We start from the raw sequence: 11,149 nt of genomic DNA on the forward strand, positions 1-11,149 counted from the left end.
GGATAACTTGAGAAGGAAATAGAAAAAATATATTTTTAGATAAAATAGAAAAAGAAACAAAAATTTAGATAATCGGGAATTGGTAATTAATTATATGAAATCACCCTTATAGGATTGCACCTACTTAGCACTCAATTCTAGCGAGGGATGAAGCTTTCACTTTCGCAGGCATGTTGGAGCTTTTCTTTTTTCTTTATCATCTCTTCCATGGAACCCCCGACATTAAAAAGGCATGAAAGCTCTATAATTGCAATGAAAAAGAGAGAAAGTTCTCATGTTTCACATAATTGCCATGGCAAAAACGAAGTTCATCTTCTCATGTCTATAAATTTAACAAAAACATTGACTGGTCTATGACCATGCATATATATATATATATATATGAATTTTTTGCTAACTTCAACGTTTTACCTATTTTTGTTATATCATTTACTGTGGAAGAATCAACAACTGAGTTGGGTGAATATTCGGGTAGAAATTTGATAAAGAGATATTTTTCTTATCAACCATTCATTCAATTTAGATAATTATAAAGTCGTTTTTAGGTTTGTTGTGTTGATTTCTGGTTGTTTTAATGCTCTTGTTAGGGCTGCCCGACCCTTGTTTTTACTTTTCATCTAATTTCCGCATTTCCTCTCCCCACTTTGAATTTTTTTAAAAAATAAAAAAATTATTCGGATGGTTTATAGGCTTATTTGCAACCTAATTCACCCTTTTAAAGATAGATCAGTCAAAATTTCACCAATCTCAAATTGATCATTTTTCATGTTGAAATTCTTCAGGCTCGACCTTTTTTTTTTTTTTTTTTCAAAAAATGATCATTTTTCATGTTGAAATTTGACGTGAAGCTGGCCCAATTCATTTTTGGGGTGGGGGCAAGTAGCCCAGTGTCGGTTCTATGATTTGGGAAAGGTCCCACGTACGGACTGGGCCTAATCCACCAAGATATGTCATGTGACTCATGTCAGTTATATTCTTGCTCTTTACCCACCAAGACTGGGCTGTGAAAGGTTTTAAACTTTTAATTGATGTATTCCAAGGGAAGGTTCCGTACAAAGAATGCACAAGGTGCGGAACTTCCATATGTATTTAAGGAGGTATATGTTTCCAAGAAGTAGATCAATCCGTCGGAATCATGCCTAATAAAGTGAAGATCACTAGTTCGAATCTCCCTTCTCCCTCTTGTGCAGACATATCAATAAAAAAAAAAAAAGGAGATTTAATATTTTTTTCTGATGAATTTCACCGAAATATATTATATTGCTAATGTAGAAGCCGCCCATTATATTAATATAGACCAGCTAGAATGCTAGATCCTAATTTCATTGTATTCTCCTTTCTAAAGTTTTGAAATGGACCAACTCATAAAATACATATCATATTGCAAACTGCCAAGATAACAAGAATGAGGTGAAAGAGAATCCATTCATTTCTACTTTCTTTTTTAAAAAAAAATTAAAATTATTATTAAATACGTAACCTCGTATGGATTTTACATGTCAACTTTACAAATTTAATAATAATTTTAGAAAGTAAAAAAATAGAGAGACATCGATCATAAAAAAATATGTAGCATGTCTCGAGGTGAAATTGTATTCTTAGTGCTCTTGAATGTATAAGAGGATCATTGTAAAATACTTTGACGTTGAATAATTTCTATTGATGTAATGGAATATATTTATACAGGAGGTTTTGTGAGTAATCACGTAAGACTTAGATAATCTAGAATTCAAATTACAAATCTAGATAAGGTAGAATTCAAAATACAAGTGGATACAATCTCATCGAGACTCTCTATTATCACAAGTGAGAGAGTTCTTCTCTCTCATGTTGAATATCTTCACGTAACAGGAGATGAGGAGAGAGAAGGATGGGGTGATGTGGGTTTATAGTTATCACATTGTTCCCATTTTCAAAGATGAAAGATAAATTTATCTAAATTTTTGGAGCCTTTTGCCTGAATATATGGCTGAAATTAATGGAGAGAATCTGTTTGGGGCCGATTGAAGATTTGGAGTGAAATATTTTTGGATTGGATCCAGGTGTAGATGATAATGATGATTCGTGCATACAATCATTTTGATTCGAGATTCAATGGGATCGATGGTGAGCAAATTAAAGCTTTGCTTTTCGCGGGTCCTACTATATATCCTTTCCAATAGCCTCTTGCAAACTCATTGATCATGGTGAGGTGATCGATGGTTCAGGTTCATCCTACCTACCTCTGGAGAAATAATAATTTGTAAAGAGAAATACTTTTTCTGTCAGTAGTTTCAGTACAAGGAGGAGATGTGTAAAATTCATGCTTAAATCTGTGAGAAATATATGAGAAATATTTTGGAAACTGCATTGGAGGTCGTACACCGGTTGCGTAAAGAAATGAGCTATTGGGGGAAGATGGGGTGGTTGTTGCCGTAAATGCTATCTGCGAAGCTATAACAAGTTTGGATGATGGGGTCCTGAGTGGGCTTGAAAACAGGCTACCGAGGATATTCGCTAATTAAAACGACTGATAGTCCTAGATTGGTTGGCGTTGCCGGGTCACCTCGGTTTGAGCTTTACAACACTGATTTTGGGTGGGGAAGGCCGAGGAAGGTGGAGATGATTTCCATAGATAGAACAGGAGCGATAAGTCTTTCGGAGAGTAGAGATGGTGGTGGAGGAATTGAAATAGGATTGGTTTTGAAGAAACAGGAAATAGAAGTTTTTGCTTCATTATTTTCCAGAGGTCTTGAAGCTCTTTAAAGTCGCATTAATCCTTGCAGGGCTATAGAGTCTGGAAGTTTGTTTTTTTTAGTTTAATTTGTTGTTTCTGATATTGTTTGGTATAGTCTGAGCTTGTTGAGTTGAAAACTTGGGTTCCACTGGATATGGAACTTCGCCCCTTTTGTTTTTGTTTTCTTTTAATTCAGTGTAGAATGGTGTTTCGAATTTCACATCAATGGTTATTTTGAAATTTGACTCGGAATAAAATGGTCATTAATTCGTATGGGTCAATTGTCGTTGGTCAAAGTTTGTAAACGTAACTACAAATGAAGTAAAGAGTTTGGAGGAATAAAGTGTAATTTTTTATTTTTTATTTTAATTTAATTACCACTTTACATAAAGGGTGAATGAAGCACGCCGCGTGCAAAAAAAATAAAAAAAATAATTAAAATAAAATAAAATTTGCACAAGCATGCTAAGCACGCCGTGTGCTGTGAATCACGACTCTTACATAAATGGTATGATCCACTAGAGATTTTAAAATTCTCATAACACATAATTTAGGAGTTAAAATTAAGGGTTAAATGCAGTTTTAGTATATGCGGCTCCGTCTTGGTCTTAAAAGTGTAATGATGAGTTTTCTTAGAGTTATCTCAAATGTGATGTGATATTTAAAATTATCATTGAATTTGAGATGATCATTGTTGAATTTTGATCCGATGGTAATTTTAAATATCACATCACATTTGGGATGACACTAAGATGATTCTAATCCTCCTTATTGTTAGAATATATGGAAAATATATTATATTTTCAATATATTCCATAATTACGCTGATATTAAAATATTATCTATTTATGGGTTGATTATAATCATATATTGAGATTATAATCAAATCCCCCTTGATTTGATTACCAAACTTGTATTTAGACATTACCCTATAAATAGGGACCTTTGTATTGTAGACAAATCATGTTAATGAGTACAATGTATCCCTTAGGAATATTCCGAGTGGTGGACGTAGATGTCTAACACCGAACCACCCGTAATTTCTTTGTGTTCACTTTCGCTATAATTTTCGAATTATCATTATTTCAACATGGTATCAAAGCCATTGTATGATCCAATGGTCTGTGTATTTCTTTTTGGTATTTCTTTTTCTTCAATCTATTGTTTTGTTTCTTGAAAAAAAAAAATTACTCTCACGCAAGTTGAGAAGGGCGAACAGCGGAACAATAAGTCATCATCGGAGACGACCAGATCGTTTTCCTCCGGCAGCTTGCTAGATTGTCTTCCTCCGACCACATCTCCATCAGCGCCAATCGCTCATGCCCAAACCGCCAGATCTGTCGGCGCCTCCATCACCGATCCTGGCCCACGATGCCCACAAGCCATCGCACCAACCCACTGCCAGCTGAGCCTCGTGACTACCACAAAACCACCGCATCGTTCCTGCTGGCCGTCGTTCATCAACCCACTACCGCCTGCTCCACACAAATCCACCGCCAAAAAGCCACCTCCTCCGGCGGATCTCACCTGCACCATGCCGTTAATAGACGAGCAGCACCGGCCTCTGCTAGCAGCGCACACTGCCACATCTTTTGTTTATCATGCTGCTAATTAGTCTTAGCAGTGCGTCGATTCCTGGGTGTGTGCTCTTGTTTTTGTTTTGTTTCTTTGATTTATCGTCCAGTTCTGTTTATAAAGTCAACAAGTCAAACCTTAAAAAAAAAAAAAAAAAAAAATTGCTGCGTGTGGCATGGAATGAGGAGAGAGAAAAGAAAGAAAAGAAAAAGAAAAAAAAAATTGCTGCATGTGGCGTGGAGTGAGGAGAGATAAAAGAAAGCAAAGAAAAGGGAGAAAAGAGAAGGTGTCATCCAAGTGAAAAAAAAAAAAAGAAAAAAAGAAAAAAAAAAGGAAGAAGCGGTCCAAGCAGACCACATCACGTGCGCCACACGCCGGTCAGGTTCGGTGCGCTGATCTAATAACCGCCCAAGTGTGCTCATTTTCTTTTTATTTTTGGCCCAAGTTGGCCCCTTTTATTTTTGGCCCAGTCGGCCCTGGCCCGTAGTCGGCCCTTTTTATTTTTGGCTCATAGTCAGCCTTGGCCCGTAGTCGGCCCCTTTTTATTTTTGGCTCATTGTCAGCCTTGGCCCGTTGTTGGCCCCTTTTATTTTTAGCTCATTGTCAGCCCTGGCCCGTTGTCAACCCCTTTTGAAGTTTGGCTCGTTGTCAGCCCTAGCCCGTTATCGGCCCTTTTTGGAGTTTAGCCCGTTGTCGGCCCTTTTGAATTTGCATTCACCTGCCACTTGTCGCCATCGTTGGTTGCCCGCTAGCCTCTATCTCGTCCAGCAGTCGTCATCATCTACGGCCCGTTCCCCACCTCCACCACCGCCGTCATCATTGTTTCGGATTTCAAATTCAAGGTTTCAAAATATTCCACCTTGAGTTTGAGGGGGGATGTTAGAATATATGGAAAATATATTATATTTTCCATATATTCCATAATTATGCTGATATTAAAATATTCTCTATTTATGGGTTGATTGTAATCATATATTGAGATTGTAATTAAATCCCCCTTGATTTGATTATCAAACTTGTATTTAGACATTACCCTATAAATAAGGACATTTATATTGTAGACAAATCATGTTAATGACTACAATATAGCCCTTAGGGATATTCCGAGTGGTGGACGTAGGTGTCTAACACCGAACCACCCGTAATTTCTTTGTGTTCATTCTCTCTTTTGCTTCCGTTATAATTTTCGCATTATCATTATTTTAACACTTATATTATTACTCGTTTTAAAAAGTGTAACAAATGATACCTAACATTAGGTGAAATATCAATTTGGTACTTCCATCCAATTTTTTAACGGGTTTTTTTGGCCAACTACCCTCAATTTTGGCCAGATTTTTTTATATTATTTTATTAATTAGTTTTTTATTGTTTTAGTAGAAGTTTAGGTAATGTTTTATTATTTTGGCATATGAGGTGGCAAAAATATCACAGGTCACGCCTGTGATATAGTAAGGTGTCTTCCAAGGGGCAGGTGTTACGTCTTAAGAGAATAGTAGTGTGGACATGTATCAAAATAGACAAAACATGGACGGAAGTATCAAGTTTATATTTTGCCTAACGGCATGTACTATTTGTGGTTTTGGATGATCAAGAGGCTTGGCTTGGTTGTGTCCTTTTTGTAATGGGCCGGCGGAATCATTCTCTCATATTTTCTTGGATTGTCAATTTGTTAGAATTCTTTGGAGAAGCTCCCCTTTGGCCTCTTTCACTGTTGGTTTTCTCTTCCATACCTATTCCGGATTGGGTGATAGCTCTCCTTTCTCCAATGGCTGCTCTTGGTATTCCTAAAGATGATGTGCGCAAATTCCAACTTTTTGCTTCCCTTACTATGGATTTTAATTAGAGATCTAGGAATTTGTTGATTCACGAAGGTAAGCAGCCTTCTTTAAGTAAAGCGATTCTTCAAATCTCCAATACTTTCAATCATCACAAAAATGCTTGGAGGGATCTTGCTCTTCCTTATGTTTGGACGCCTCCTGTAGCTGGTTGGATAAAAGGGAATTTGATGTTGCGGTGAAAGGCTCATTTGAAGTTGCTGCAGCAGTGATCAGTGATAAAAATGGTTTCATTTTTGCAACTGCTACTCAGAAACTTGTTTTCACTGATGTTTTGCAAGGTGAAGCTCATGCAGCCTTTTTGGTGGTTCGTTTGGCTACTTCTATGGGTTTGGGTCCTATCTCAGTTGAAAGGGATGCTCTCATTGTTATTTTAGCTATTAATAGCCCTGCTCTTTTTTCTTCTTGGTCTTTTGTTTACTGTATTTCTAATATTAGTTTAACTCTTTCTTCCTTTCAAAGTTGGAATGCTTTAAAAGTGTCTCGATATGCCAATTTTAAGACACATGCTTTAGCTCAATGGGCCGCTTCTAATCTTGTTTTTGGAAGCATTCTCATATGATCCCTCATTTTCTCTTCCATTCGGATCAGAAATGGGAAAAAGTAGAATGTAGCCCAACACATCAACCATGGTTGAATCTTAGTAATACAATTTGGAAAGATGTTGGTTTCATGGGCGCTTTAATTTTATAAGGAGAAACAATGATTTCTTTTTCTTTTTCTTTTTCAAATAAAATTTTACCCACTTGAGGGAAGTACAAAGAATGTAAAAGTTGCGGAATTTCTATATGTATTTAAGGAATAAAACAATTTTTTTTTTTAAAAAAAAAGGTGATTTAAACAGAGCTTATAAAATCGGAAAATCCATACCAGATTGCAAGTTGTGACAAGATAACAAGGCTGATGTGTAAAAAAAAAAAAAAAAAAAATCTCTTTTGCTCTGCCCTCTCTCCTCTTTTCCTAAGAAACCCTAGCCGCCTCTTATGCCTGTTCTGGGAGGGGGGAAGAAGTTCCTTTCTTCTTCCTTCCTCCCTTCCTTTTTTTTTTTTTTTTTTTTGCTTTTCTTTCTTATGAAGTTTTTGGTTTTTCTTGGTTTAAAGTTATCTCTAACCACTTTTGCCATCGCCTTGTGCGATTTACCCCCCTATCCTCCCAAAATCTCATTATCAGCGTTTCTATTTGTTGTGGGTTTCGGTTTTAACTCTTTTGGAGCTAAAGTGGTCTTCCTCCGTCAGATCGGCCCATCATCACGCTTCTTCTCCATCTGCATCGGCCTTTTGCCTCTTCGCCAGCCAACCTCACTCCGATGCGACTTCCTCAAATCCCTTGCTGTTGTTTCTGGTTTTTGGGTTTGGATTTATGTTTATGTTTTTTATATTAGATTACTGTCTTGTACTGCTTTGTTTGAGCTTGTTTGTGGGGATTTTTATTGCCAAATGCCGGTTTGTTTCTCTGACAGACCCATTTCGAATGGTTTTAGTGCCTATCTTCCATTGGCATCCTTTTGGATATCTTTTTCGCTGCTTGCTTGTGAGGTACCTTTGGGTAGCTCTAGGTTTTGCCTTTGTAACCGCTTTTAGCGGCCCTTCTAAAGAGGCCCGGGTCATTTATGACCCATTGCCTACTATTTGTGTGTATTTTTTACACTGTAATTTTCGTTTTGGGTGTGTTGTTGGGGTGCTCACCCCTTTTTTGGTGTTTTAATCCTTGTACCGGCTCCTTATTTGCTTAGAAAAAAAAAAAAAGGTTGATGTGGCATTGTATTCTTGCCTTCATGGTGCCAGCGCGGCTGTGCCCCTCCACATTTGGGACGGCAATTCAAGTAAAATAAATCATCATAAACATGGGAAAAGTTGTTTTATTTTTGAAGAAATTTTACTTTAAACTCTTGAATTATCATGCAATTTGACATACCTCGAATTTTGAAACATCTCAATTTGGACCCTTGGACTTTCAATTGCAATCAATTCAATTTTTACCGTTAAAACTTTTAAAAAGAAAAAATTACACTTCAATTTTTTTTTTATTAAAAAAAAAAATTTTGAAAAAAAATGGAAAAAAAATTTTGAAAAAAAAAAGGGTCACAAGATTGCCCAACCGTGGGTCACTTTGTGATTTTTTTTTTAATAATATTTTTTTAAAAAAAATTAATTTGAAATTAAGGGTATATTTGAAATTTTATAAAAAAGTCAATGATATAAATGTCATTGTATCACTTTGAACGTTTAAAATTTGACGGAGGAGTTCAAATTGATTGCAATTGACAGTTCAAGGCTCCAAATTGATAGGTTTCAAAGTTTAAGGAGTATGTCAAATCGCGTAGTAGTTCAGAAATCTAAAATAAAGTTTTCCTTCATTTTTTTTTTTTAACAATTATTGAATGAGATGCAGGATCATTGAAGATTTAAAAATGTAAATATTAAAATAAACAAAAAGTATGGTCGGCTTGATCTTTGATCATTTAAACCCAATCCATTAGCTGTAACATTATTTATTACATCGAATATTTTGTATCATCCAGAATTATGATTTTATAACATTCGGTTAATTATATTGAAAATGTATTTTTATCCTCTAATATAATTAACTAATATTCAGTTCTAATGAATTATATTGGATCCCGTTTCACAAATTGAGACATGGATTGGGACACTATTTTTAAAATAATAGATTTTTAAAATTTTAAATTATGTAATTTATATCATTTTTAGGCAGAAACAATTGAAAAATGTTATATATTAAAAATAAGGTATATTAATTTATAATTTTTTTAAAAAAAAATTGTATAAAATCCTGATCTTTCCCGACGACAATTTGGAAGTAAAAGTGTTAACTATCCTCGGTGGTTGGGCCACCCTATCGGCTATCATGTAAGCCATCGTCCTTTCTTTTTTGTAGTAAAGATGTGGTCTCATAAATCTAGCAAATGTGGCTGAACAATTTTTAATGGATAACATTTGGTTGGAGGAAAATTCCGGATCCTCGGTGATCTAATTTTGAAAGAGAAATCCGCTATTTCATCGATAGATATAAGAGAATGAATATTTTTTTCAAAAAAGAAATGGTCACAATTAACAATAAATGAGCGTCTATTTCTAAAACTGATGGACAGCAAAGGACGAATTAAATGCAGTACTAGCCGGCCCATCATAGACATTGTTCAGAAGGGTAAGCAATTTAATTTACAAGAGTGGAATTTGATCGACTACTTGCAAGAGCATTTCTTTGCTTCTTCCTGATCTAATGGCACCTAATAACGGGGTGAAAATACTCGAGGTTTTCCGGGTGTCGCCGCAACCAACATCACCAGGCTCGGCCAGCCCAAGCTCTCTTCCTCTCACCTTATTTGACTTACTCTGGCTAAGATTCCCCCCAGTCCAGCGAGTTTTCTTCTATGAAATCCCTCCTACAAACGCATCCTTCTTGGATTCCATTCTTCCAAAACTCAAACACTCGCTCTCCCTCACCCTCCAACACTATCTCCCTCTTGCCGGTACCCTCACTTGGCCTGAGGGCTCCCACAAACCCATCATCAACTACGTAGAGGGCGATTCAGTTTCCTTCACTCTTGCTGAGTCAAGTGCCGACTTCTACCATCTCTCAGGGAACAATTGCTTTGTTGAAGCAGAGGAATACCATTCCCTCGTACCCCACTTGCCAACATCCCATGAACAAGCCCAGGTGTTGGCGTTGCAAGTCACAATCTTCTCAAACTGCGGGTTTTGTATCGGAATCACCGCACACCATGCTGTTCTCGACGGCAAAAGCTCAACCATGTTCATGAAATCATGGGCTAACTTGTGCAAACATGGCGGTTTGTCAATGGTACCGGAGCTAACACCATCCTACGACAGGACGGTCATCAAGGACCCGGCTGGGCTGGAGGGAATCTTCCTGAACCATTGGATGAACCATGGCGGCCCAAACAACAAGAGCCTAAAGGTATGGGAACTCAAAACTCCCCCGGATGTTGTACGAGGCACATTCGAGTTGAGTCGCGCAAAAATCCAAAAGCTCAGGCAATTGATAACCACCATGCTGGAGGAGAAGAATCAACAAAAACAGCCACTTCAATTATCAACATATACAATAACATGTGCCTACACGTGGGTTTGCTTGGCCAAGGCTGAAGGAGTAAGGGACGCCAAATTCATTATTGGCATTAGCGTGGACGCCAGACGTCGAATGGAGGCTCCTATCCCTGCGACTTATTTTGGAAACTGCATTGGAGCTCGTACACCGATTGCGGAAAGAAATGAGCTATTGGGGGAAGATGGGGTAGTTGTTGCCGTAAATGCTATCTGTGAAGCTATAACAAGTTTGGATGATGGGGTCCTGAGTGGGTCTGAAAACTGGCTGCCGATGGTATTCGCTATAAAGACTCAGAGATTGGTTGGAATTGCCGGATCACCTCGGTTTGAGCTTTACAATACTGATTTTGGGTGGGGAAGGCCTAGGAAGGTGGAGATGATTTCCATAGATAGAACAGGAGCGATATGTCTTTCGGATAGTAGAGATGGTGGTGGAGGAATTGAAATAGGATTGGTTTTGAAGAAACAGGAAATGGAAGTTTTTGCTTCATTATTTTCCAGAGGTCTTGAAGCTCTTTAAAGCTGCATTAATCCTTTCAGGGCTAAATAGTCTGGAAGTTTGTTTTTTTAGTTTAATTTGTTGTTTCTGATCTTGTTTGGTATAGTCTGAGCTTGTTGATCGAGTTGAAAACTTGGGTTCCACTGGATATGGAGCGTCGCCCCTTTTGTTTTTGTTTTCTTTTGATCAATCAGTGTAAAATGGTGGGTCGAGGAATAAAACGGTAATTAATTCGTATGGACCAATTGCCCTTGGTCAAAGTTTGAAAACGTAACTACAAATGGTATGATTCCACTAGAGATTTTAAACATTCTTGTAACATAGAATTTAGGAGTTAAAATTATGGGTTAAATGCTGCTTTAGTATTTCTGGCTTCATATCAGTTTTAAAAAGTGTTACAAATGATACTTGGCGTTAGGTGAAATATTAA

At 37.1% G+C, this 11,149-nt stretch overlaps 1 protein-coding gene across 1 annotated transcript; it reads left to right on the forward strand.

The window, feature by feature from the left end:
• Window positions 1-9,247: 9,247 nt before the first annotated feature.
• On the forward strand, window positions 9,248-10,929 carry LOC132182656 (malonyl-CoA:anthocyanidin 5-O-glucoside-6''-O-malonyltransferase-like). The gene has a single exon (XM_059595960.1). The coding sequence runs from the start codon at window positions 9,373-9,375 to the stop codon at window positions 10,738-10,740; it is 1,368 nt and encodes a 455-aa protein (XP_059451943.1). The 5' UTR covers window positions 9,248-9,372; the 3' UTR covers window positions 10,741-10,929.
• The last annotated feature ends 220 nt before the right edge of the window (window positions 10,930-11,149 follow it).

Source organism: Corylus avellana, chromosome ca5 (genome assembly GCF_901000735.1).
Source record: "Corylus avellana chromosome ca5, CavTom2PMs-1.0".
Lineage (NCBI taxonomy): Eukaryota > Viridiplantae > Streptophyta > Magnoliopsida > Fagales > Betulaceae > Corylus > Corylus avellana.